Below are 27,746 nucleotides of genomic sequence, written 5' to 3'. Positions count from 1 at the left end.
ATGGGTACTTGAGTTGATTCCATTTTTGGCTGTTGTGAATAGTGCTGCGTAAACATGGGAATGCAGATATCTCTTCAATATCTTGATTTCCTTTCTTGTGAATGTATTCCAGTAGTGGAATCGTTGGATCATCTGGGAGTTCTATTAGTTTTTGAGGAACTTCCATACAATTTTCCATAGTGGCTGTACTATTAATAATTTACATTTCTACCAGCAGTGTACAAATATTCCTCTTTCTCTACATCCTCACTAGCATCGGCTATTCCCTGTCTTTTTGATAAAAGCTATTTTCACTGGGGTGAGATGATATCTCATTGTGGTTTTGATTTGCATTTCTCTGACAATCAGTGTCGTTGAGCATTTTTCCATATACTATTAGCCATTTGTATGTCTTCTTTTGAGAAATGTCTGCTCAGATATTTAGTCCATTGTTAAATTTCTAGATATTATTAATATTTGTTTTTTGGGGTTTTTTTTGCTACTGAGTTATTGGAGCTCCTTGCATGTTCTGATTATTAATCCCTTGTCAAGCATATAGTTTGTGGATATTTTCTCCCATTCTATGGATTGTCTTTTCAGTTTTTTGATTGTTTCCTTTGCTGTACAAAAGCTTTTTAGCTTGATGTAATCTCATTTGCCTATATTTGCTGTAGAGGTCTTACACAAAAAAATATTTCCCCAGACCAATGTGGAATGTTTCTCAATGTTTTCTTCTGGTAGTTTCACATCTTAGATTTAAGCTTTAATCCATTTTGATTGGATTTTTGTGTATGGTGAGACATAGGGGTCTAGTTTCATTCTTCTGCATGTGGTTTTCCAGTTTTCCCAGTAGCATTTATTGAAGAGACTGTCCTTTGCCCATTGTATGTTCTTTGTTGAGAATAAGTTGGTTATAAGTGTGTGGATTTATATTTGGGTTCTCTCTTCTGTTCTGTTGGTCTATGTGTCTGTTTTTATGCTGGTACCATGCTGATTTTGTTACTATAGCTTTGTTGTATATTTTGAAGTCGGGTAGTGCGATGCCTCCAGCTTTGTTCTTTTTGCTAAGGATTGCTTTGGCTATTTGGTGTCTATTGTGGTTCCATATAAATTTTAATATTGTTTTTTGCTATTTCTGTGAATAATGTCATTGGAATTTTGATAGGGATTGCATTGAATCTGTAAATTACTTTGGGTGGTATTGACATTTTAACAATATTCATTCTTGCAACCCATAAGCATGGAATAGCTTTCCATTTTTTTGTGTCCTCTTCAATGTCTTTCATCATTATTTTACAGTTTTCCTTGTATAGCTCTTTCATTTCTTAGGTTAAAAAATCCGTAGGTATTTTTATTAGTATATTCTTTGCAGCTATTGTAGATGAGATTGCTTTCTTGAAGTCTTTTTAGATTGTTTGCTGTTGGTGTGTATAAATGATACTGATTTTTGTATGTTGATTTTGTATCCTGTAACCACTGAATTCATGTATCAGTTCTAACAGTTTTTTGGTAAAGTTTTTAAATTTTTCTAAATATAAGATCATGTTGTCTGTGAACAAGGCTAATTTGACTCCTTCTTTTCCTGTTTGGTTGCCCTTTATTTCTTGCTCTTGACTAATTTCTCTGGCCTTATATAGTTTTAACTGAGCATTTTATATGATTCCATTCTCTCTCTTTTCTTACCAGTTATATTTCTGCTTTTACTTTTTTTGTAGTGGTTACCCTTGAGTTTGCAATACACATTTAAAAACCATGGAACATTTCATGAATTTGTGTTTCATCCTTGGTGAAGGGCCATGCTAATCTTCTCTGTAGCGTTCTAATTTTAGTATATATGATGCTGAGGTGAACACTTAATATACTTTAATTTTCTCCTGAGAATTCCTAGCAGTTCATCCCCTTTGGTTGGACATGGTCAGCGTCAGCAGCAGACACGGTTGGTCCTGAGGGCTGAGTCTCGGCTGAGGGCGTCAGGGCTGGAGCCAGTCCTCGCAGCTGGCTGGCGTCTGCCGCACCCTTGCCCTAGAGTCTGGGTCAGGCCCACAGGCTGACTCCCTAGGCCCTCAGTTTTATTGCTGTAGCTTTAAGGATCTTTCTAATTCCCAGACATCACTTCTCCTTCATCTTCAGAACTGCCCTTTCCTCTCTGGAGAGGAGAAACATAAGCCCCTCGGATGCAGAAGAAGGTGGCATGGACACAGTTCTTAGGCTGACCTCCTGCTGCTCTTCCTCTTTTTTGTGTTTTCAAACAGATGTGATGTTTACCGGGACAGCAGACGGCCGGGTCGTAAAACTTGAAAATGGTGAAGTAGAGACCATCGCCCGGTTTGGTTCAGGCCCATGCAGTAAGTTGGTGACAATCCCCATGACATGTTCTCTTCCAGGTTTTCAGAAAGGTGCTCACTGGCCGTGTGGAACCGCTTTTCCCTACCAGTCAGTTTCACCCTGGGAGAAAAAGGGCCCTGCCCATCCCTCAGATGGAGCATGGCGTGGGTGTCACTATGAGCTCTCCATTTGCCAGGTGGTCCCTGGGCCTCACGGTGTCTCAGGCTCACTCTGCAGCCCAAAGTCCCAGCTGGGCAGTGGCCAGGCGCCTGCTCGGTACTTTGCAGGGCCCCTGCCCCTCGCCATTGCCTCTGTCCGTGCTCATGGGGTGAATGGGTGTGGTCAGAGTGCAGCTGTAGAATAGCAGGTGGCTTTGTCATTACTTGGTTCTGTAAATATACTTCCTTCATTGGTTTCTCAGGAATTTCAGCAGTGTCATTCACAGTGAGAATACCCTTAAATCACTCAGACTTTGAAAAACTAGAGTAGAAGAATCTCACTGTTTAAAAACTAAGACTTCTTATTAGTTATGTTTAGTAGCTGGAATGTTTTCATAAAAATGATACATTCTCATTGTAAAATGCAAATAACACAAAAGTACAAAGGAGAAAGTAAAAATCACTTCAGAGTATTCTCAGTTGTAATGGTTATTAACATTTTATTGAATAATTTTTCAGACATTTTTCTGTTCATGGACAGAAACCCACACATTTTGTGTGTGTGCATGTGTGTTTTTTTAAGAGACAGGGTCTTGCTTTGTTGCCCAGGCTGGAAATGGTGGACCCTTCCCCCTCCCTCCTCAGCCCCCTGGAGAGGGTAGGACTATAAATGCACACCACCATGCCCGGCTAATAGTTTTTTTAATTTTTTTGTAGAGATGGGGTTTGGCTTTGTTGCCCAGGCTGGTCTCGAACTCCTGGCCTCAAGCAATCCTGCCTAGGCTTCCCAAAGTGCTGGGATTACAGGCATGAGCCACTGTGTCGGCCACAGTTTCACTTTATGGGATAATAGTCTACATTCAGTTCTTATTCTTCCTTTTTCCTCTCCATTTTGGCTGTAAGTACCCTGCTTGAGTACCCTATAGTAAGCACTCTATAGTAAACACCCTGTAGTGAGCACCTGCAGTGAGCACCCCATAAGTGGGCACCTTCAGGGGCAGTTCTAGCTCTAATGTCGCGGTCCTTTTTGTTCTGTGCACACAATGCATGTTTTGCAAGGGATGGATGAGGTCGTTGGACACTGAAGAGGGCACAGGTAGCATCTCAGACCAGCTGCTGATTCCTGTCTATTTTCCTAGAAACCCGAGATGACGAGCCTGCTTGTGGGAGACCCCTGGGCATCCGGGCAGGGCCCAATGGGACTTTGTTTGTGGCTGATGCATACAAGGGACTGTTTGAAGTAAATCCCTGGAAACGTACGTGGCAATATCTTGTTTCCTTCTGTGATGATTTCAGATCTTAATATGTGTGTAAGTTGATGTAATGGGCGTTGTTAAATACAGTCTGCTGGAGACTAATGTTTCTCACTAATTGAATGGTACTGAAAGCATTGCCTGCAAATATCAGCTAGTTTTTAACACCAGAAAGCTCCCTACCCATGACTGCTTGTCCATACCCTAATTTCCTCTGACATTTATTTGTATTTTAGCCACAGAGTCTCAAAAGTATTTATTTTGAGGATGTTAGACCTCTACTTTCTGTCCTTATTTTTCCATGTATCTCCCTACAGCTTGTCTTTTTTGTTTGTTTTCTGTCTTCTCTGTCACCTTCTCCTTCGTCTCTGCCTTTTCAATTTCTTGCTTTCTCTTCCCACTGCTCCTGGTGTCAGTGTTACTCGCTGTGTGTGCTTTCTCAGGGGAGGGTCCTGCTGTGGAGGCCTCTGTCGTCACGTGCAGTGTGTGGGGCCCCGAAGAGTCCCCGCAGCCCGAGCGCTGCTGGCTGTGCAGGTCACGCAGCTGCCCTGTGCCTGGCATCCTCTTCCGTAAAGTAGGATGATCATAGAGCCTACCTGATGGGATTGTTTGATGGTTTAGATGAGATCATGCCTGGAAAGAGCTTAGCACTCAATAAGTGTTCTATGATTAAATATTTTTAAAAACTTATGACTGCTATTTTATTTAAAAGTAGATTCATGGAACATTTTATATTTCTGTCAAGCAAACAAATAGATTGAAAGCCTTTGACCTAATGCTCTTCATAGATGTTTTTAAGTCAGTTGGCCTCAAAAAAAGAAAGGGTTTCTCAGCCTTACAGAAAGGGTCTGCTTTTCATGAAGTTAGTCTTAAGAAAACATTATCACCTAATAGTTAAGACTGCTTTTTACTGTAAGAAGGAATGCAACATGGAGAAGCTCATTTGTGTTTTCCTTTTAAATCAAGTTATGCTGGTTAATATTTTAAGATTATTGAGAAGCAGCTTCTTAGAATGAAAGCAAATCTTTCTCTTTTTTTTTACCTTTAGGTGAAATGAATCTGCTGCTTTCCTCTGAGACACCCATTGAGGGAAAGAAAATGTCCTTTGTGAATGATCTCGCAATCACGCAGGATGGGCGGAAGATTTATTTCACAGATTCTAGCAGCAAATGGCAAAGGCGAGATTATCTGCTCCTGGTTATGGAGGGCACAGACGATGGGCGGTGAGTGTTTATTTCCGGTCATCCCCTCAGTTCACCAGCCAGGCGGGGCGGCTTCCGTAGAGCTTGTTGCTTCCAGGAACCGTGGGAGTGTTTCTGAGCGTACCATTTCAGCTTTTAGAGTAGGACCCATGGCTTCTAGAGACAAGTGTTGGATATAGCAAAATGGAGCAAGACGTTCCCCCTTTTATTTGAGGAAATAAAACAGGCTAGTCCATCTGAGGGTGTAGTTCTAGGCAGGCCTGGGTTGCGGGTCGTCCCTCTGAAGGTGCCACCCCAGCTCCCAGGGCAGCGAGAGGACTCACTGTGGGGTGCTCTGGAAGCAGAAGGGCCCCGCGGCCTGGTCACTCCAGCGTGAGGCTGAGTCATCTTCCACAGGCCCCCCAGGAGGCCATGAGCTCTCCCCCATGTGGCCCTCTGCCTTTGGCATTCCACAGCCTGCTGGAGTATGATACGGTGACCAAGGAAGTGAAGGTTTTATTGGACCAGTTGCGGTTTCCTAATGGGGTCCAGCTGTCTCCTGAGGAAGACTTCGTCCTGGTGGCGGAAACGACCATGGCAAGGATACGGAGGTGTGTGGTGTTGCCGAGCTGTCGGGTGTTGGCCAGAGCTCGTCATGGCGTGGGTGGGCGTGGAAATGTGACTGACAGAAATCTGAGTTGCAGCAGCCACCTTCTGCCTTGTGAATTATGATAAAAGTAAAATTCAAGAATGTGTTTTCTTTCCCGCATTCCTTAGCCTACTTGAGAGTCGCGGTCTGCCACAGTGTGTTGAGGTGGTGCCAGTTGTGCAGCCTGGGTCCCATTTCCCTGCCCGGTGGGCCTTGATTCCCCCCCCAACCTACTTCTCCTCTGTTCACATGGGGGCCAGGTCTCGAGGACCTCTCAGCGCCATGGCTTCATTCATGATGGACACATCTACATTACTTTTCATAACTATGTTTGGATAAGACCAGTTTGGTGCTTGGCTAAAATTTTCCCCTTATATTGAGGGGCTACTGTTCACTGCCTGCTTGGGTGAATTTTTCAGAGTCTACGTGTCTGGCCTGATGAAGGGCGGGGCCGACCTGTTCGTGGAGAACTTGCCGGGATTTCCAGACAACATCCGACCCAGCAGCTCCGGGGGATACTGGGTTGGGATGTCGACCATTCGCCCAAACCCTGGGTTTTCCATGTTGGATTTCTTATCCGAGAGACCGTATATTAAAAGAATGATTTTTAAGGTAACTATAACAGCTATAATTCTAGAAAACAAAATGAAAATGAATCATGATCTTTTTTTGACCTTTATAGCCCTAAAAATTCTAGTTCTGCTTAGAATATTTATTTGGTACTTTTAATGACTATGTAAAGACACATTTCATTCTTTATTTCAAAATGCAACTTTAAATATTTGAACCCTTTGATTTTTTTTTTTCTTCTGGTTTCCCTGTTTCTGGGTATTTTTATTTTCACCCTCACCATCATAACTCCTGGGGTCTCCACCCTGCCTGTCACTTGCTTTTCCCTTTTTCCCCTGGCTGTTCCAGACCTTCTCTGCTCCCCTCTAGACCCTGCCACTTTGTCTCCCCGCCCCGCCTGCCACCTCCTCCTCCTCCGAGAAAGCGGTCAGCAGGTGCGTTTTCCTCCCCTGCCCGTGGCTGCACATGCAGACCTGCTCACCTCGGCTTCTGTCCCACCTTCTTGGAGCCTCACTGCCAGTTGAGTGGTGGGACATGATCACATGGTGGGCTGGAGCCTGCAGCAAGAGGGTGCAAGGAGGGAGGAGAGGACCACAGGCCACATGGACTTGGAAAGGAGTTAGATTTTATTCAGAATGTTATCCAAGTCACTGCAGTTTTCTTTTTTTGAGACAATATCAAAGTTACAGAGAAGTAGCAGGAAGGGTACAAGGAACCTTTTTCCCTGAGCTGTTTTCCGGTGAGCTGCTGACCCCGTGCCGGAGCACTTGAGATGCTTTAGTGCACTTTCCTACAACAGGGACGCCCTCCTCGTCACCACGATCCAAGCCAGGAAATTCACACAGCTACCCCATGACCGTGCAGTCCACAGGCGCCCTTCACGTCTCACCGGCTGTCCCAGTGTTGTCCTTTATAACAAAAGGATTCGACCCAGATCAAGTGTGGCATTTAGTTGCCGCCTCTTTATTCTCCTTCAGTCTGGAGAATGTTCAGCTCCTGAGCCTTTTTTGACTTTGTGACCTTGATCCTTTGGAAGCTTGAGGTCAGTTGTGTGTAGCATGTCCCCCCATCCGGTTTGCCTGGTGTCTTCTCGTGGCTGGATTTGGGCTCTGTGCTGCTGGTGGAGCAGCACGGCAGTGAAGCTGTGTCCGTGCCTGGAGCAGCTGTCAGGAGATGCATGAAGGTTACGAGTGGCAGCAGCTTTGATCACCTGACTCAGGTGGAGAGTGCCTGCCTTCTCCACTGGGAAGTCACTCTTTCTGTTTGTAATTAATGGGTGTTTTATGAGGAGGTACTCGATGACTAGTTATCAGTGCCATCTCATGGTTTCCCATTTGATCAATGGTTACTGTTAGTATTTATTTTGATGCTCAGCTTGTCCACCCGTGGCTAGTGGGAGCCTTTTCATTGTGGCTCCTGGACCTTTGGACAGGTCCCTGTCATTCTGGGACTAGTTCCTTGTTTTCTGGTACACACGTTGCTGCAGGCTGCACTTGCAATTTCCCAGCCCCAGCTCTGGAATTGGCTGTTTCTCCAAGGAGCCCTGTTTTCTGCTCGGGAGATCTGGGTGCTAAGGGTGCTCACTGCTTTTGGGTGTTGCTGGCCCAGGCTCCTGGAGGGACGGTGCTAGGGGACGCACACATGCAGCGCAGACTCATGCTTACCTGCACACATGCCACACACATGCTCACCCTGCACCTGTCCTCTGTTTGAAGCAAAATGCATAAATTCAGGCTGATATCTTTCAGTTTCGTATTAACACCACAGGATTTATTCTCGTTTTCTCCCCTATTTCTCCCCATATTTGTACCTTTCTTTTCTGGCAGTGAGAAATTTGGACCTCACTGTCCTTCATGTGTTTACCTATTTAATCAGTTCCCCAAGTGTAGTCAGTCTGTAGCTATTGGCCCCTCTGCCAGTGCCCTGCTACCACCCCACGCTGGGCTGGCCTCTTCTTCCCTTACCACGTGTAGGGGCTGTCCCTAGGTGAACGGCCTCCTCACCCTCTTTGCTTTGACAGCCTGGTCTAGGCCACTGTGGTCTCCACATCTGTACACACCTGCCTGCTCTGCTCAGCCCTATGAGTAGCTTCTTGACTGAATTGTTCAGGAGGGGAGTGGTGTAGAACAAAGAATGTTTTAGAAAGATAACTGCAGTGACTATGTAGAGACAGCTGTGGCAGGGCCTGGCTGGCTGTGGGAGCCTGGTGTGGAGCCATCGTGGTGGCTTGGGAGAGCTGGTGGGCAGTGCCCAGGGTGGGGGCACACTGACGGCAAAACTGGGGTGACTGGGCCTGTAGGGCCCAGAGGGGCGGGGTCAAGCAAGGGTGAGGGCTGGGTTCCCGGCCCTGTCTCTTGAGTGGGGGAGTCTGTCGAACTTAAAGTGCCGTTAGAAAGTCCAGATGTGAGGGTCCCAGGCAGTGAGGGATTTAGCACTGAGGGTTGGAAACAGAGGTGGAGATTGGAGAGATTTCTGGGAAAGTGACTAGTTGAAATAATGAGAGAGAATGAGATCTCTTAGAGATAAGACAGAGGAGGGAGGGGAGCAGAAGGACCTACAGCTAAACAGCAGACGGTGGCATTTCATGGGTTGTGAGAGGCCTTAGTGGTCTGTTGAGCTGTAGCGCAACTTTGGTTCGCTGCTGCTGAACCTAGAGCACAGTCAGCTTGTATGTCTGCTTACATATTCCCAGTGCCTGGGAGACATCATTCATTGGATGTGAGTTGTTTGGGTGTTTTCCCTTGTATTAAAAGCTAGAAATCTGCCTGTTAATTTCCATTCATTGGTCTCAGGCAGCAGAGTACTTGGTGATAATTTCCTACCTGGTGTCCTTCACTCTGCCAGAAATCACGCATCTCGCCATCTGGGTTCTGTGCTTACAATTCTTCAGCGGCCACAGAGTCCCAGTCTGAGCCCTTTAGCCTAGAGGTGCCCTGCTCAGGTATCCCCCAGGGTCTGCATGCTGATCTTCGAGGAAAGTGGAGGGGTTTCCGCTTTCTGTTTGAGAAGTCATATCATGTGCTATGTATAGTGGCTGGAGTTTCTCATTTAACCTTCCCAGCCTTTTTTGTTGTTGTTGTTAATGTGAACTACTCTCAACTCTCCATCATTTGCCCCTGTATATTTGAAGTATGGTAAACCTAATCAGAGGACTTGTCGTTCATTCCAGTTAAGGCGTGCAGGTTGTGGCCCAGCATCCTGGCGGGTGGAGATTACTCTAAGCCTTGGCTTCAGTGTTGGTGACTTGCTGGCGTGTGATGTGCGTTTCTGTGTTCGGTCAGGTCATCCAGAGCCTGTGCTGGGGTGGTCTTGTTGGCCTCATCTGCACAGGGGTGGGGGCGGGGAGGGCCTCCGTGCTGGGGCAGGAACTGGGTTAGTCTGGATGCTGCTCTGTGGGGGTGGGTCAGGCCGTTCCTGGATGGGGTGCTGCCCAGTGGGGCTGTTCCCAGTGTTCTGTCATCCAGCAGGTAAACTCGCTGTACTGTGCTTCCCTTCCAGCTGTTTAGTCAGGAGACGGTGATGAAGTTTGTGCCTCGCTACAGCCTTGTCCTAGAACTCAGCGACAGCGGCGCCTTCCGGAGAAGCCTGCACGACCCCGATGGGCTGGTGGCCACCTACATCAGCGAGGTGCACGAGCACGACGGGCACCTCTACCTGGGCTCCTTCAGGTCCCCCTTCCTCTGCAGACTCAGCCTCCAGACGGTTTAGCCAGCCCAGATGGCTGCTAAACTGCCGCTCGTGCTAGGAGGCCTTACGCTTGGGCACCAGACCTAGTCCAGGAGGAGCCAGGGACAACTGTGGTGCATGTGTCCCCATGCACCTGTCAGCCCTTGGAGGTGTGGAGAGAGCTGCTGCAGCCCCTGAGGATGTGCAGGCCCCGGAGGGGCAACCCTCACCTGGGCCCGACTTTGTGTTTAGAGGGAAACATAACATTTCTGCATTTCTGCTGCCGGGAAGATAAATTTATGTAAAGCCATTTTCTCTCAAAAAAAAAAAAAAAAAAGCTTTCTAGGTACAACCATTCTCTAGGACGTGGGAACCCTCGTGCAGTTTTACCAGGGCTCTGTGCTGGGTGACGGGGCAGCAGGTGAGCTGCCCAGGATCTGGTTGCTGCTGGGTGGCTCTGTCCTGCCCCCTCCAGTGTCTTTACTGTAAAGTGGGGTGATGCCTTTCTTTATGGGGGGCATGGGATTGTGGAGGCCAAGACTTAGAGCCGTGTCCTCAGGGGTTGTGTGGGACTTGGTCCCTAGGCATTCCCTCCATGGTGTGTGGGGAGAGTGTGTCGGCTCAGAGGGGACATCACTGGGTTTCTTTCTGTGAATCCTGCCACGCTGGAATGGGGTGATCCAGTGATGTAGTCCCTTTCACAGGGTGCATTTAGCAGTGTCCTGTTTATGACCTTTGTTCTTCCCTTTAGACCCACACATGTGAACAGTGCATGTGTTAATGTCCTACTTGCTCGAGTGTTGTAAGTTACTGTATATTTTCGCAAGTATGTCTATACACTGGTCATAATTTTGATAATAAATAATGATAAATTGCTTTCTGCTGGTTAACTTTTTGATGGTGTGGCCTGAGAGTTTCTTCTCTGCTTTAATTATTTTAACAGTGACTGACATTTAATTCTGGCAGGTGTTGATATGAGGATGTCTTGGTGAGGATGTTGTCTGAGGGCCAAGGAGTGCTTCGAGCAGCTCAGGGAGGGCAGCCATGGGGCCCCTCTGCAGCAGCCACCTTTGGGAGCAGCTGGCCTGAGCCGTCTGCCTCTCCGTGTGGCTCGTTCCTGGGCAAGTCCATACAATACTTCTCTCCTGTTTTCCAGCCTGCAAAATGGCGCTGACATCTGTCCCTTTCTTCCCTGGATGTTTGTGACAGTACACAAGAGATTGTGTCTTTGGAAATGTTTGGAGTAACTTGACAGAGACAATATCTTAAATAGGAAATGATACAAAAACTCAAAGAGAATCGATAGCTGCGGTAAAGTCGGGACCACCTCTGTTGTGGCCCTGGCTGGCCTTTGAACCCTTTTCCCTGCCGTCCCCCTCCCTGCAGGCTGTATGCTGGGGGAAGAGTCAGGAGTCCAAACTGGGTTAATCCTGGTTACTCTTTTGCCCCCACTTCGGGCAGCTTCCTGCGGGCAGCCCCAGTGGAACAGAGGCAGAGATCGACTTCTATCCAGTTGATGCGGCCCATATTGTCTCAGATGAACAACTGTCGATTTGTTTATATAACTTTATAGGAAAGAAAATTGGTAACTATTATTAAGTACTTTTTAATAGCAAATGCTGTGCCTTCTATATTGGGTGTAAAGAATAATAAGGTAATCCCTAATCATTCTGTCATAAACAATTTAAACGTGCTGGGCCTGTAAGTTGATGTCTTGATTCTTTAATTGAGAACAGAGAGCTTAGTTTTAGTGCTAAATTTTCATCAGTGCAAAGAAGTTGGTAAATTGTTTTTCACAGTTTTCAGCAAAGGGGTCTTGATTTTGACTCAGATGTTGATTTTCTGTCTCCAAGTGTCATTTCCTGTGTTTTGTCTGGTAATTTGGCATGGTGAGGTGTGAAATATAGTCATCTTATTAGGTTTAAATATGTGATGTGCTTTTGCTACAGACATGAGAGGGATTTGCTCTAATGTGAATTACTAACATGTTCTTCAAAATAATGAGGTGATTGTATGCCTCTGTTATCTGTTTAAAAACTTTATCAAGATTCACTTATTACCTTTCACAGGACAGAGATCCCATTGTGAGATTTTTGTTATCAACACGCACCTGCAGAGTGGTCTGTAGTTTTGAAAGTTGTTTGTGTTCACAGACTCTTAATGATTGAAGGGGAAATGGCCTCATTGCACAGATGGGAACTGAGGCTCTGAGGGGTTAGTGACTGCCCAGAGCACAGCCCGGACTCCTCGTGACGGGACTAAGGAGTACGCATGTGAAGCTGGGAGAACAGGGACAGAGTGACATTCCAGCACCTGGCAGGGCACTGGCCCTGAACTGGGCTGCACAGCAGGGTCCTCTGGGAGGTCCTCAGGGTGGCTGGGGTCTCAGCGTGATCTGAAGCCTCACAGGTGGCCCGCTGTGGGTGGGGGCAGGGGAACTGATGGTTTTAGGGAGCATTAAATGGCCACAGCCTGGGCCCTTCTGCAACCTGAAGAGGAGCAAAGCTGAGCGACATGTGCAGCCTGTGGCCCTGGAGCTGACTCCATGGGGCCTGTGGACGGCTGGGAGCAGTGTGCAGTGGTGTGGCTGGGGAAAGCTCTACAACGCTCAGGCCAGGGCTCTGCCAGGGTTTTGACTGGTTTTGGTCAGTTTTAGGCCTTGAACAAAAGTGCTGCTTTTTGGCCATAGTTCTGGCATATCTTAGAATCCCGGGTATGTAGTGTTACATTTCCTCAGTGACAGTAACATTAGATGGTGGCACCGCCTCCCTCTGTGTCAGGGGGAAGCTGATAAATTTAGAAAACAGGCCACACTGGGTTGGCAGTACGGACTCCAGGCCATCAGGGGCTGACACCTGCTCCATGTCCGGTGGGGGCTCCCTTTAACCTGTTCTTTGGCTCTACCACAGGTCTCTCTTTGGCAGCTCCCTCCTGGCAGGGCTGAGTCTGGAGAGAGCAGCATCTCCCAGCAAAGTCGTGATGACAGGAGCAAGTGCCGTGCACACGGGTAGTGTGGGCACCCTGCCCTCTGGGCAGCTGAACAGTAGTCTGCAGTGGTGCGGCTGATGGGTGCGTCTCAGGAGGGCAGAGGCACGCCGGCCACTGGCTTCCAGAAGTCAGGCTAGCATGCTGCTCACTGGCTCGCCAGCCTGGCTCCTTTCCTGCGTCACCAGGGCTAGTTTAGGGAAAAACATGTAATTCAGAAAACAGGCTAAGAATGATCGAAGTGGTGGATGTATTTTATACAGAAGGACCCCACGGAGAGACTATTTGCAGGAGCCTGAGATTGGGGGCCACACGGCCAGCTGGTATCTGGGCTGGCCAGGGTATCTTACTTATGAGATGGGAAAAATTCCTGCCCCAGTGAGTGTTGAAAATCATGGGTGTAGGTTAGTGTTCAGACCTGGGAGTGTTGAGGTTAGGATTTGAGGCCCCCTCTCCTCCCCAGGTGGAGCACTGGGGGTTAGCTGGGGTCTCCTGTCTGGGGGAATCCTGGCTGGGCAGTGGGGGCGCTGCTGCACGCGGAGCACTGCGCATGTGCATTCCCACCTGCAGTGAGGCCAGGTGAGGCCTGACCAGGCGTGGCTTTGTGCTCTGGTTGCACTTCATGGTGAGCGAGACCAGCTAGAGGTGAGAGTGTGGGCCTCTTCTGCACCACTTCATCTCACATGCATCCCTGCCCTGCCTGCCCTGAGGCCACTCTGGCTCTGCATGTGCCATGCTTCCAAAGCCCCGGGCCTCGGAGGCAGCAGGGAGGGCTCAGGCAGAGAAGACAGCACAGTTGGAGGGTGGCTTCCTCAGGTGGGTGCTCCCTGCCCTGATGGTTCTCGAAGAGGACAGGCTTGCCTGCCTCTGGCTGCTGTGGTCTTCGATGTGCTGGCCAGCAGCTAATCACTGGACAGGCCTCCCAGGAAAGTGACATAAACTGGCCAATCCCTCGGTGAAGGGGACCCCTTGAACACTCACTTCACCTTCCCGATTCTCCCTTTGAAAAGTAAAGCACGCTGCCGTTGCTCTGAGATGATTAGCTCTTTATTTGTCCACAAACGGTCCAGATGCAGGCTTGCTTGCCCACCCAGGGCTATGACAACTACTCAGACTGAGAGATTGAGCCCTGCGCCCTTAGGGTGTCCTGGGACCACTGGGGATAGGGCCCCCGACTCCAGCCTCTCCCATCCAGCAACTTGGTCCCTTTGCTCAGACCCTGAATCTAGGTGCACAGCAGCAGTAAAATGAGTTAATTTTAGAAGAAAATGCAACATAATATACTTCATCTGGCTATGAGGCCTGATCACCTCCCATCCTGGCCACTCGGCGATGGCCCCGAAGAACTCAGGAAGGGCCGGGGAGGGCCTGTGACGGCCAGGGGAGGGGGATCATGGCACGGAGCTGGAGGTGAAGGGCACACGCGTCACGTGCTTGTCGCAGCTGCAGGCTCGCTGAAGAGGCGGGAGTCAGTGACAGTGGAGAACAGGCACCTCGTACCTCTTCAGCCAGGGCATGACCCAGACTTCAGAGTAGCAGCTCAGAGTCTGAAACAAAGAGGGGCACACCTGAGAATCCTCCTGTCACAGGCTCACTCCAGATACCTCTGCCTGGGGCCTCTCGGCCGGCAGTCTCCCCCTGCCCCAGGTTTTTATTTCAGAAATGTTCAAATCTACAGAAAAGTTGAAAGAATGATGTAAGACTATATTTATCATTGTTAAACTTTGACACATTTACTTCCTCTCCCTTGCTCCCTGAAGAGAGATACAGCATATGTAGCATATATACATAATTTCTGAGTTATTTGGTAGCCTTTCTTGCTCTAACCTCGCCCACCCCAAACCCAGGGGCTTCCTCCCAGAGCTGTGCCTCTCAGAGGGAAGGGTGGTCGTCTGCGGGGAGGACAAGGTGGAGGACAACACTGTCCTCTGCAGTTTCGGGACCCCCCTCTCCGTGTCCGTGGTCATGCAGGAGTGCCGGGAGGCCTGACTTCCGCAGGAGTGAGATGTGGAGCCACGCGCCAGGGGAGTGATGACGGATGGGGTTCTGAGGAGGCGAGAGGCCCTCTGCGTTACCTGCTTCAGCGTGTGGTTGGTTTGGAAGTCGCAGTTGTCCAGATTAGGGTGCTTGTTTTTCTTGCAGGTGGTTCTGCCAATCTCCACCTCAAGCATGTATTTCAGGCCTTTCACTATCTGGAGAGAGAAAGGGACAGGGTCCTGGGTCACTTGGCACAGGATGGAAGGAGGGCAGGCTCCCCCCACTAGTAAGAGGTGCCTTAAGACTGTGGTCCCCAACTCCCAGGCCGAGCACTGATACCAGTCCGAGCCTGTTAGGAACCGGGCTGCACAGCAGGAGGTGAGCGGCTGGTGAGTGGACGAAGCTTCACCTGTATTTACAGCCGCTCCCCGCGCTCGCATCACCGCCTCCTGTCAGATCCGCAGCGGCACTGGAATCCCATAGGAGCGTGAACCCTGCTGTGAACTGTGTACAAGTAAGTGATCTAGGCTGATGCCTGGTGATCTGGAGTGGAGCCGAGGCGGTGATGCCAGCGCTGGGCAGCAGCTGCAAATAGAGATTATCATTAGCAGGGAGGTTTGACTGCACCATAAATGTAATGCGCTTGGATCATCCCAAAACCATGCCCCCCGCCTCGTCTGTGGAAACATTGTCTTCCATGAAACCGGTCCCTGGTGTGAAAAAGGTTGAGGACTGCTGTTTTAAGACATATCACAGGAAGTGCCAGAGAAGAGTGAGAGGAGACAAGGAGGAACCTCCGGGAAGGAAGTGGGCCCTGGATGGACGCCCCCCAACTCCAGTCTGCTGCAGTCTGGGTGAAGCAGGCTTTGTGTCGTACCCTAGGACATCTCCTTAGGCTCTGCCCACCCGTCCACCCCGCCCCCAGGCCAGAGGTGGAGGCCTGCTCCCTCCCACCTGTGCCAGGGAAACTGATCCACACCCCTGCTGTGTTCCACGTGCCCATGACCTGGTTCATTCTTCTCATTTGTGGTCTTAGAGGAGTCAAAGAGAAATTCCTCAATTTTTAGTCTCAGCTCCACCAAATACCAGTGAAATAAAGTTGTCCCCAACATCACCGAGGTAGAGAGGGACAACCCTCCACCCCTTCCTCAGGACCTTGGACACTCAGGCCCAGAGTGTCACCCTGGCCTCCTGGGGGAGGTGGCGCCTCGCCACGGAAGATCCACAGCCCGGGCTACACATCAAACTGCCATCTACACGCTTCCTCACGTAAAAACACGCTTCCTCACGTAAAGCTGTGCTGCTCTTAAAAAGTTGGCAATTGCCAAAAAGAATAAGAAAGGTTATAAAAAGCAACCCCCATCCAACCCAGCGTAGCCATGGACGCTGTTGAAGACGGTAGCCCCAGAGCAGGGTCACTGCGGCTCCCCCCCAGGCAGCAGCCCCGGGGGCGTGGGTGCCATCCACAGCCGTGCCGATTAGCAAGCAGCGGCACGGTATCCCTGTGTTTAGCAAATGGCAGAGACCTCGGCAGCCACCTCCTGATGCCGTCTCCTCACTGTCTGCGTGCTGTGTCCCTGCAGACCGTGTGCTCTCCGGACCCAGATGAGCAAGTGCTGGCTGTGCCCTGCCAGCGTCCCCTAGAGGAAGGGGTGCCCTGGGCAGGTGTGACAGGCCACTGAGAAGGGGTGAACACTTTGCAGGCAGGCTGGAGGCTGGCAGGCTGGAGTCAGGCAAAGGGGAGGCCTGGGCAGGTGTGATAGGCCACTGAGAAGGGGTGAGCACTTTGCAGGCAGGCTGGAGGCTGGCAGGTGTGAGCCAGGCAAAGGGGTGGCCTGGGCAGAGCGCTGGGACGTGCAAGAACACACCAGCAAGGAGTCTTTCAGGGCTGTGGTGCGAGTGAGTGGTGAGGCCGGGCGGGGACCTGGGGGCTGGCGGGGGCAGCTCTGACTGGCAGCGCCTTGATCAGTTTCTCCCATCCCCCAGGGCCCCGGCCCTCCTTGCTCCCGATGCTACTGGGCTCTGGGCCAGCAGCCTGGTGACTGCCCAGAAGCAAGGTTTGCGTAAGGAAATGGCTCAGGGGCTTTGTGCTGGGCTCCAGGTGATGCTAGCCTTGTTTGCTGCTGTCAGCTCCTGGCCTGGGGAATGTTCTAGATGGGGGAGGGGGGGGTCACTGCAGCTCAGTTTCCCAGGGGTGCATCCAGAATCCAAATACTCACCTGGAGCAGGGCTCTTCTGATGTGGGACTCCTTGAACAAGAATATGTCATTTGTGCAGTTGTTGAACTTTTCAACACTGTGTCTGGCTGCTTTGAGGACTCCTGGGTCATTGGTCTTTATTGGTTCAGGAAATCCTGGCTTCACACCTGAGTTAAGGTCCTGGGAGCAAAACTCTGAAAGAGAAACAAAGAACCAGACAAGACATTGATGGTAGCAGGGCCTTTGGTCCACGTGTCATGCCTCCCACTTGGGGGTGCTCAGTCCTCCTCTTAAACCCCTCACCTGCATTCCTCACCTGTGTACCCACCCCTCACCTGCATTCCCCCTTACCCGGCCATCACCCCGTCACCTGCCCACTCCTCACCTGTGTACCCTGTCCACCCGCTCCTTAGCCATCCATCTAAGCTTCACCCCTACAGCGTGTGAACTAAAATAAAATCTTAGGTCCCCCAGCTAACTGAATAGACACCATCTTGGCTAATGGGACCCTAGAAAAACCATAAAGCTGAGTTACCAGCCATGAGAAGGGAGGTCAGACACACCTCCTCATGCCCCCTCCCTTTTGGAGCTGCCCTGTGTAACAGTAAGATGTAATACTAAGTCATTAATAGACCTAAGATCATGCAAGACAAAGGTTAAACCACACCTGCAGGCCATGCATTTTCTTAATAGGTCACTTGAGTCTCTGGTCTCTGATTAATACACTTCCTTAACTGAAAGCCTATTCAGCCTTTTGGAAGACCTGCATTTCATTGACTAATTACAAATTGGTTTATTTTATTTAAATAATCTTTAAGTCCACCTATAACCTGTGGACTCCCCCCCCCCCCCCGAGACATTCTACCTTTTCGGGCCAAACCAATGTACGCCTTCCCTATATCGATTTGGGATTTTATGTGTAATTCCTGTCTCCATTAATGTATAAAACCAAACTGGAACCTGGCTGCCTTGAGTACATCTTCTTAGGATCTCTTGAAGGCATGTTTCCCTGGGGCGAGGTCACTCACCTCGGCTCAGAATGAAAGTCTTTAAATTATTTTACAGAACGTGGGGTTTTTTTGTTGACAAGTGCGTTCCCTGGGCATCCCCACGGTGTGCCACATTCGAAGCTGAGGACCAGGTGTGAGGCTGGTGCAGTGAGGTCATCCCTGCCCACATATGTAAGAAGAACTGAGCACGTCCCCCATGAGGGGACCCTCACTCAGGGCAGGATGTAGCCTTAAGGCGTTAGAAGTTGGGCCCAGCCTGGCCCTACAGCCGGTGGAGCAGAGACAGTGCTGGCCGCGTCCTGTCCCAAGGGCCCCCTCCTGTCCACCCTGGTCAGAACCAGGCTCCTGGCTCAGCTCTCCCCCCAATCCTGCCCCCAGGGCACCCCCAGAGGCAGCCCTTGGTTCTCGAGCCCTGCACTGCCCCGGGGTGCTTCTAGTGTGGCCTTTCTCCCCTTGGAAGGAAGGACGTGATGGCCTTCCAGCTCGGGACAGGGAAGGCTAGATTTCTCTTGCCTTTCTGTGCCCTTCCTGTACCAATGAGGCCTGTATTTGGATAAAAGATGGGGGAGCAGCAAGAGGGGCATCTCCCCAGTCCCAGGGTAAGGCAGACAGGCCCCGTCCCTCCTGGGCTCCCTCCGAAGGGCCCGCTCAAGTTGGGCTCCTTGTTTGCTCCCTCCAGGCGCTCACCAAGCCCTCCCAGAGCCTCCTGGTCCTGGGCTCCCTCACCTTCCACAGGGAAGCAAGAAAACAGCAGGGGGTGTGTGTGTGTGTGTGTGTGTGGGGGCATCCTAGGGACAGTCCCAGGGCGGGAGAGCCCAAGCAGCCAGAGCAGGGCCAGAGGGAGAAGAGCCGAGAGGGCGAGAGAGGGCCACGTGGGGTGGGCCGCGAGCTTTGGATTTTATTAAGAATATCAGTGTAAACAGGGCCCGCAGGCTCCCTGCAGCAACAAGCGAATGGCGGCCTTTTCTGGCTGGCAGGTCATCAGTGATTCGAATTTGGGTTTCTCTGTATTTTTCAATTTTTCTACAATAGTTACAGACTGTTTTTGTGTTCAGATAATAAGTTAAATTTGTGGGGGAAATTCTAAATAAATTGGGAGGAGGGAGTTTGGGGAGGAGGGGTGTTAGGTTTGTAAACTGCTTCTCTTGTTGAGAATTTCCCAGATTGTCCTGAAGTATTAGTGTGGCGGAGATGACTAGGGCTGAGCAGTCCCACAGGGCAGGCTCTCGCCAATGTAGTGATTTTTTTTTTACATTAACTAGATTAAATTAAATATAAAGCTCAGTCCTCAGTGGCACGAGCTGCATTGCCAGTGCCCAGGAGCTCTGAGAGGCAGGGGCTGCTCGGCCGGTGCAGATTAGAATGTTCCGTCCTGGGCTCAGTGTCCCCTGGCTGTGTCCTATTCGGAGTGCCCCAGGTGAGTGCACCGGCAAGCCCTGGGCCTCCAGGTTCAGCCACTCAGTCCAGGAAGGTGGGTTTAGCAGCAGGAAGTGGAGACCCGGCTGAGGGTAGCAGCAACGCTAACCAGATAAGCTTCCGGGCTCGGTGATGACCTGTGATCACCCCTCCTCCTCACCCAAACCAAATCTGGCTGAGGCTGGAAGGCCCCAGATGTATCTGGGTTTTAGACATGTGGCTGCTGGAGAAGATAATGCTGGCAAGGGACGTGGACTTTCAGGGGAGTTGAGACACAGGATGGTTCCCTGGGTTATGAAGAAATCAAAACTTCAAGGAGAAAAACACCAGCATGAATCCAACAGCACAGGAGCATCATTGCTGGGAGCAGATCTGGGTGTCCCACTGGACACGAGGTGCCCCCCGTGGGGACTGAGTAGATAGATGGTTGTGAGCCCCAAAAGAAGGGAGCCAGGGAAATGCCTTTGCCTTTGAACTGGGCTGGGGATTAGGGCTGGTGGGCTGGCCAGGCCGGGCCCTGGAAAGCAGAGTGGAGACCTGAGTACTCGAGCCTGGCAGGAGGGTGCCTGTGCCTGCTACAGCATGGCTGGCAAAGCTGGGCCCTAGGACCCCTTGGGAGGAGAGCACCTGGGGTCAGGGAGGGGGCCGGCTTTATAGCTGGGCACCGTGGGAAGCCTTGCCCGGACGTCAGTGATCTTAGCTCAGAGTGAGGGCCCCGGAGAGGGCGCTGCTGCCACCGCTCGAGGTCTGCCAGGGGCCCTCCCTGGAACCCGAGCGCCTGGCGCGGTGGGTGCACACCAGACCCACTGAGGGGAGAGAAGCAGGATGCCGTGCAGCCCCCCAAGGGGGCTTCTCTCCTCACGTTGGCTCGAGGGGGGGGATGGTGCAATGGAGGAGCCTCGGGAATGGGGAGAGAAGGTGTGGGCTGTGGAAGTTCTGTGACCTTGGGGATGCCCAGCTGTCTCGGGGCATCAGCTCCTTCCTGCAGGGAGGCCACCTGGCAAATGGGTCCCTCGACTTGGCTCCCAGGAGAGAAAGTGTCATGACTGAGCCTCTGGTGACTGCACGGCTACCTGGGCTTCAGCAGCACAAGGACTCTGGTCTGCCACCCCCAAGGAAGCAGCACACCGCCAGCACCCTGTGACACAGGAAGTGCTGCCCACATGCCGGTCCGTGTGCGGGTCCACAGCGAGTCCTGCACAAGCACCCCTGGGACCCTCCTTCACTGCGATGCAGCCTTCACGACAGCCCCACCTAAACCGCTGCGGCCCTTGCTTAAGGTCTCCGAAGATGGAAACAGAAACTACTTTGGTTCCTCGAGTGCCAGGAGCTGGGTTTGGTGGGTCCGGGTGAAGCCTGGGACCTGCACTTCCCCAGGCTCCCAGGTGATTCTGGCACAGGTGGCAGTGGGGGGGGGGGCGTCTGCTGGAGCCCCGGGGCTGTCCATGGGACATGAGGAAGGAGGGAGGGGGCCCGATACCAAAGGTGCTCGTGGATGACAGGAAGTCAAGTGTGGTTTTAGTTTTAACAAAAAACTGTTTTGGAAACCAGCTTGGTTTCTGCTCATCACTGTCATCTAAGCAGCAGAGACAGAACGAAGACACTTGGTGGAAGGGATGGAGTTTTCAGTGTACTTTTGCCATCAGAGATTAGTGTGGTTTTTTTTAACTTTTTTCCTTGCGTTGGATTAATATGGCTGTCCATATTTTTCTTTGTAAACACTACATTTATGGCTTTTTTTCTGATTATAAATTTACCTATTTTGGGTAGGAAATTAAAAAAATACAGAAGAGTATAACAAAAAAATAAAAATCATTCTCAATATCTCAAAGGTAGCCACTGCTAACTTTTTTTTTTTTTTTTTTTTGAGACAGAGTCTCCCTTTGTTGTCCAGGCTAGAGTGAGTGCCATGGCGTCAGCCTAGCTCACAGCAACCTCAAACTCCTGGGCTCGAGCGATCCTCCTGCCTCAGCCTCCCGAGTAGCTGGGACTACAGGCATGAGCCACCATGCCCGGCTAATTTTTTATATATATATCAATTGGCCAATTAATTTCTTTCTATTTATAGTAGAGACGGGGTCTCGCTCTTGCTCAGGCTGGTTTTGAACTCCTGACCTTGAGCAATCCGCCCGCCTCGGCCTCCCAAGAGCTAGGATTACAGGCGTGAGCCACAGCGCCCGGCCGCCACTGCTAACTTTAAGATAAAATGTATTAAACTTAATTGTGCTTGAATTTAACAGAATTTAGAAAATGAAGTGAAACTCAGAGGTTGCTCTGACTTTCAGATGAACGTCCCTTGCAAACATGTGATGTTAGTTCCTAAAGATTCTAAAGTTCCTTTAGTTCCTAAAGATTTCAGAAAAAGATTATGAAAACTATTGAAGTTGGTTCATTTTAAATTAACTACATGTTTCTTAAAATGTAGGCTTCAAGTCAGTAAACCTTTGACTGTCTTATAGCTGTCTAAACAAATATTGAAAGCTCTATTTTTAATTTTTAAAAACGATTGGGGGATGGACACGCTTGCAGCTCTTACTTGAGGGGGTGGGGGGGCATGGGCAATATATGTAACCTTAACACTTGTACCCCCATAATACGCTAAAATAAAAAATAAAAAAACATTTAAAAGCCAAATTAACTTTTTGTGATTCATCAAGAGAAATTAACAGGGAAAATCTAACTATTTTAAGAACAAACATCTCAAAGGGCGAATGGTCTTTAGGGAAGAAAACAAAAAAACCAGCGACCAAGCAGGTGAAGAGTGGATGCACCACTGGCTCTTTGAGTGCCCTGGCCAGGATGGGGCGTGGGGGACCCACTGTCAGAGGACACTCCCCAGGGAAGGGGGATTTGCAGAAGTGGGGGAGCAGGTGAGTGGGTGCTGTAGTTTTCTGAGAGCCTGCTCTGCCCCAACAGTACCTGTGGGGAATTTTTCTCCCACCCTGCAGGTGGCATGGGTGTCCCCATTCTGCATGTGAGGTGACAGGGCTGGGAGGAGTCCTGGGTGGCTAAACCCAGGTCTGACCATTCTAAAGACCATGCTCCCCCCCCCCACCATTCAAAAAGGGTTTCTTGGTGGGTGCTATGGGAAATGCAGAGGACTCCAAGACAGACCCCCTAGCAGAGGCCACAGCAGAGGACCCGAGGCAGAGGCCGAGGCTGGAGCGGGTTATCTGGGTTCAGGCCTGCCACTCTAACCCGAGGGGAGAACAGCCAGCCAGAGGGATAGGGGGTGGTGGGAGCTCGGTTAAAAGGTGGCTGACGTGACCTAGGGGAGGCTGGCGCATGCATGGGGCAGGAGCAAGGGGGATGGGTGACTCGGACGTCCACGGTGATAACCGTGTGACGTGGACTCAGAACACACGCACGAGCCACCTTGTGAGAAGAAGTGAAAGTTGACGCATAGCATGCTTTTATATAGGAACAAGGCGCCGAGCACGCCAGGCCTGCTCCAAAGGAAGTGGGGGCACCGCCGATGAGCAGCTCGCACCCCTCCACCCTGGGGACGTGCTGAACTGGGCGCCAGCCCCAGGCTCCCCCACCCCACCCCCAGGGCGAGGGCGCACGGTCACAGCCAGGCAAGGGGCAACGCCACCAGTGCACACAAGATGCCGAGAGGCTGGGAGAGGGCGCCAGGCTTTCGTCCCGAGGACACCAGGACGCCGCACAGCCGGGGCAGTGTCCCTGGGCAGTGCACGCCAGTGTCCTCGGATTACAGCCCCCGTAGAGCTGGCACCGAGCTGCTCTGAAAAGGGGGAAATGTGGGCCGGGATCAGCCCCTCCAGCTCTGGGTGGGCTCATCCTTGCCACCTCCTGCCTTTGCCAGCGCAGGGCGTGCGCCAGGGAGCCAGCGCAAGCTGGAATCCCCCGGAGCTCTGCTGTGTACCAGGCCCAGCACTAACGGACCCTCCTGGGCCACCTCCTCTCTAAGTCACCTCTTAGTGCTTCAGCGCCAGCAGCCCTTGCTTCAGAGAATCTCGGGGTCTCTCCTCTAGAGTGGAGGGTCAGGATGGGAAGCAAAGCTTGGAGGAAACGTTCTGGTGCTTCCTGATTGAAAATATTTTTTTTCTTATAAATCACAAATGATAACTGATCCTGTTTCTGATCCTGTTCCATCTCCTCACTCTTCTTCAGAATCCTGACACTGGCATTGGGACTGTGACTCAAGGGCACTGTGCCCATTTAAAGGCACAACGAGTGCATGGACTTCTCATGCAAATGTCTAAGAGTTTATATGAAACCCCGAGCTGAACAGGCCACACCAAAGTTTGGAAATGCTGTCGGTACCCAGCGTTAGCTACAGTGGTTCTCCACTGTTTCCGTGCGGATTAAAGAGAATATAAACTTCCCTCAAATTACTACCAAACACACGGGCAAATGTCTCCTAAGGGGCTGCAGAAGTAGCTGGTAGAATAACCTAGTAGCAAATTTTTGATAAACATCCTTTAATTTACTTTTCTGAAGACCTAACACACCCTGGACACATGTCCTCTGAGGAGGGCGACAGGTGTGTGACACTGGCCACATTTCCAAGCGCTGAGGTGTGCACAGACTTTGCCCTTTGGAGGGGAGGGGAGCCCCTGCCTCCAGTAGCGAGGGCGGCTGGGGACGCCTGCACCGCCCACCGCCTTCCTCTTTCAGGAGTGATCTGGGCCATGGGGCTGGGGAGTCCCGCTTGTGAAACCATTCCAGAGGAGGGAACCTGGGTGCCAAGAGCTGTACGCACACGGTCTCTGCTGGTGCCCCTCTCTCTGTCACCTGGGGGAGTGCCCTGGTCATGGGCTGGTGCTGAGCTGGGTGCTGAGACCCCTGCATCGGCCCCCATCTCCCAGAGCTTGCAGTCTGGAGGGCTGTGCCTGAGGGCTTGGGTGTTGGGAAGTGAATGTCAAACTCAGGGTGCTGGTGACCTTTCTCTGCCCACCTGGAGATGAGTCACCCAAGCCCCATCTGCGCCTGTCAAGTGACACCATCGTAATTCCGTGAGTCTGGGTGCTTGTCATGAGTTCCATGGGGCCACACCCACCTGACTGTGAAGGGACCCATCATTTGAGGGCACATGTGTCTCTCTGGCACAGACAGGACGCTGGTCTCTACCAGGATCAGTCCTGGGCTGAACCCACTGGGCCACACTGGAGCTTGAATGCCAGCTCTGCCTCTCACTGGCTGTGCAGGCGTGGGCAAGGGCTGAACCTCTGAGCCCCGGGGTCCTCATCTGTAACATGGGGATGATGGTGGCACCTCACAGGTGGTGGTGAGAATGTATGAGACAATACACATGAAGCCCTTGTCAATAACTGACACGCAACATTGTAATTATTATCAAATATCATATCAAAATGTATACGGCTGCAGTGGGGGTCTCTGAGGGCAAATGGATGTCCCCCGTTGAAAAAAGAAATCTCAGCATTCAGAGGGAAGGTTTATGGTCCCCAGCAGGCCCAGACCCAGCCTGTAGAAGTCCACAGTGCTCCCTGCAGGAGGCTCTCCCACTCCTTCCTGGGGTACAAGGGGTCCCCTTGCTGTAGGTGGTCTCTGGGTGCAGTGTAGTATCACCTGGCATCACCTTGCTGATGGAGAGCAGGTGGCTCCTTGACCCCAGGGCCCCTGCCAGGCAGAAGGGCCACTGCAAGCTAGGCTGGGGGCAGGGAGGGGGGGAGGGGGCAGAGTGTGACTCCGCAGCCCAGCAGAGCTCCTAGAAGAGATGCCAATCAGGTTGAGAAAGAAGGGCTTTTCTTTTTCTGCCAAAGGCAGAGGAGGAAACCAATGTAGCAATTTCCTAGGTTCTGAGAGGCTCAAGGGGGAAAGGCGCCCCTGGGGCTCAGCCCCGAGGTTTCTGTTATTTGGCGCTGGGCGCAGAGAGAAGCCAGAGCCCAGATGGCGCCACCCTTGGGGGCCCCGTTGCCTCGCCCCACCTTGGCCATACATACGAGGACGGTCCTGGAGTTTGTTCTCAGAGGAGCCAAGGGAGAGGCTGTAGGAGTCAGGGGTGGTGGCCCGGGTTCCCATCTCTGTTGGAACACCAGACACAGGGCCCCCGGAGCCCTCACTGTGTAGATGAGGACCTAAGGCCCTTGTTGGAGGCACCAGAAACTATGGCAGCACCCTGGCTCCAAGCCAGGCTGGGGTGTCGGGGTTGTCACCAGCACAGCCGCAGAAGGGCCTGCACTGGACGGAGCAAGGGGCTGAGGCCACTGCAGAGGGCACCCAGGCCCCCCGTGTGCCTCTGTGCCAGTGCTCTCCCTGAGCCACTCAGTGAAGCCTCTCTGGGGTCAGAGAGGGAAACACAGTTACCATCATCCCATTTCACAGATGATGGGACTGAGGCTTAGGGAGGTTCCAGGCTCCACAGCCAGTAGGTATGGCTCTGAGGTGCCCGAGCGTCCCTATGCGAGAGTGTGGACTCTGGAGCTTCCCTCTGGGGTTCAGCGACAGACAGCGGGTCTGCCGGGGAATGGGGGGAAATGGGTCGGGAGGGCTGTGTCCCGAATTACACACCAGCAAAGGGGCAGGCAACACTGCCTGTTACAGTGACACCAACAGCCTTCCAGCACTCGGGTCATAACAGTTCCCCATGTGACCCTGCGCTGTCCCTGGCCCACTCTGCGAGGTGAGCAGATGAACACACCAGCAACAGTCGGCATGAACAACCAGATCCAGCGCGCGTTAGGACCTCTGCTCCATGTCCCCTCCAGGAGACCCCTCCCCGCCCCCTTTGGGAAGGAGCCACTTCTCTGGATTGAATCCCTGCCCCCCCTTGGGTGATACTATGGGGGAGGGGCAGCGGGGCTGGTGGGAGGCTGAGGAGGGGGTGGGGGCCTCACCAGTGACTAGGAAGAGGCACAGCAGGGGGAGGCAGGGGTGGGGTGTACTGCCCCCAGCCCTCCAGTCAACCACGCGTTAACCACGTGTTTGCTGCGCACCCACCCTGCTCCGGCTGAGGGGTGCCCCATCTCTGACAGCGGAAGCTGCCCCCTCACCTCCCTGTCCGCATACCCCCAAATCGCAGCACCCACCCCGGGCCAGATTTGGGAGCCTGAGGCAGTGTCCCCCAGTGTCACTGACTCCTCAGCATCCTGACTCCCCATGAGGGCGTCTCTGGGGCCGACCCCCTCACTGGTCCGCCTGAAAACCCTCTGCCTGGCCATCTTTGACCAGGCTCCAGCCCCCTTCGGAAAGAGAGGGGAGGGCAGAAACCGGCCCTGTCTGGGTGCTGTCCCCGTCTGCTGGGCAGTGGGCTGTGTGACTTGAGCAGGTCACTTCAGCCCTCTGGCACCAGCTTCCTTGTTAAATGGTGGCGTGGGAGGGGGGCTTCTAAGTCTTCATCAGTACGATGGTCTGATTCCCTGTGCTGGGGAGGGCATCGCCCGGCTCCCTTCGGGGATGGGGCAGGAGCTCACTGGCCGTGTGACTTGCAAATTACCCAACCCGGCCGTGCCTCAGTTTCCCAGCGCATAGGAACCGTCTGCCGCTTCTTCCCCGCCCTCTCCCCAGCGCTGACTTTCAGGGCTCGGACAGCAAGAAGGATGTAAGTGTCTGATTGTTAGGGTCCCTGCAGCCAAGTCACAGGACAGCAATGGCCAGGAAGGAAGGACGCGCGATCAGATAAAACCGGTTAACCGCGGGCGCATCGCGGGGGACTTTCCTTGCACCCCTCAGCCGGCAGAGCCCCGGAGCCCCGCGCCCCTCGTCGCCGCGCTGTCCCCTGGGGTCTCCAAGCCTGGGAGGAGCGGGAAGACCCGAGGCGGGGAGGACCGCAGGCGGGGAGGGAGCTCCGGCCGCCGTCGGGCAATCCCGGGAAAGCAGCTGGGGAGCGGCCAGAGCCCCGAGCTCCGCGCGCGAGGCGGCCCGGGGAGACCCCGACTTACCTGGGGTAACCCTAACCGCGGCGGTGCTCGAGACCAGGCAGCAGAGCGCGAGCAGCGCGCCGGCCCGCATGGCTGCCCCGCGCAGCGCAGAGCCGGCAGTGCGGGGCAGGGGCCGCGCGGCGGGAGGTGCCGGGCGCCGCGGGAGCCCCGCCCAGCAGACCGCCCCCGCCGCGGGCCGGGCGGGGTTGGGGGGCTGCCTCTGTGGTGCTGGAGAGGGGTGGCTTCTTGCTGAATCACTTTTAGCAGAAGTTCCTCACCTCCAGATCTATTCGCCACAAGTCAACCGCTTCCTTTATAAGTTTCCCGGCAGCGATCACTTGCTGGGGGAGGAGGGAGCAAACCGAGACCCGTGAACAAATCCTGGCGCAATTTTGTACCCCCGAAGCATACAGGGAAGATATGTTGCATTAAAACATTAGCAGGAATTTTCAAAAGCAGAATCACTTAATTCTCCTCCAAACTATGCACCCCTGCCGCCCGGATTCCCGCGTTCTGAGTGCCCCCCCCCCCACAG

At 52.2% G+C, this 27,746-nt stretch overlaps 2 protein-coding genes and 1 non-coding gene across 4 annotated transcripts in view; 1 reads left to right on the top strand and 2 right to left on the bottom strand.

Annotated features, from left to right (window-relative positions):
• Positions 1-10,657, top strand: part of APMAP (adipocyte plasma membrane associated protein) — a 28,999-nt gene extending 18,342 nt beyond the window's left edge. For both annotated transcript variants that reach the window (XM_012745524.3, XM_075992873.1), the window contains exons 4-9: positions 2,232-2,324; positions 3,602-3,718; positions 4,764-4,938; positions 5,373-5,507; positions 5,965-6,157; positions 9,614-10,657. In XM_012745524.3, coding sequence (XP_012600978.1) covers positions 2,232-2,324; positions 3,602-3,718; positions 4,764-4,938; positions 5,373-5,507; positions 5,965-6,157; positions 9,614-9,823 — 923 coding nt within the window. In that variant the 3' untranslated portion in view covers positions 9,824-10,657. The remainder of the gene's footprint in view (positions 1-2,231; positions 2,325-3,601; positions 3,719-4,763; positions 4,939-5,372; positions 5,508-5,964; positions 6,158-9,613) is intronic.
• LOC142861451 (U6 spliceosomal RNA) lies at positions 1,726-1,832 on the bottom strand. The gene has a single exon (XR_012912680.1). It is a non-coding gene; the product is annotated as a U6 spliceosomal RNA (small nuclear RNA).
• Positions 10,658-13,791: 3,134 nt separating the features above from the next.
• On the bottom strand, positions 13,792-27,390 carry CST7 (cystatin F). Its single transcript, XM_012745525.2, has 4 exons — positions 27,233-27,390; positions 16,963-17,135; positions 14,842-14,958; positions 13,792-14,313 (listed from the first exon to the last, which is right to left on the bottom strand). The coding sequence occupies exons 1-4, from the start codon at positions 27,300-27,302 to the stop codon at positions 14,236-14,238; spliced, it is 438 nt and encodes a 145-aa protein (XP_012600979.1). The 5' UTR covers positions 27,303-27,390; the 3' UTR covers positions 13,792-14,235.
• Positions 27,391-27,746: the final 356 nt, after the last annotated feature.

The sequence above is a fragment of the Microcebus murinus genome, chromosome 16, assembly GCF_040939455.1.
Source record: "Microcebus murinus isolate Inina chromosome 16, M.murinus_Inina_mat1.0, whole genome shotgun sequence".
NCBI classification, from domain to species: Eukaryota; Metazoa; Chordata; class Mammalia; order Primates; family Cheirogaleidae; genus Microcebus; species Microcebus murinus.
Note: the sequence above shows the minus strand (reverse complement) of the source record. Positions and strands in the feature narration are given on the sequence as shown.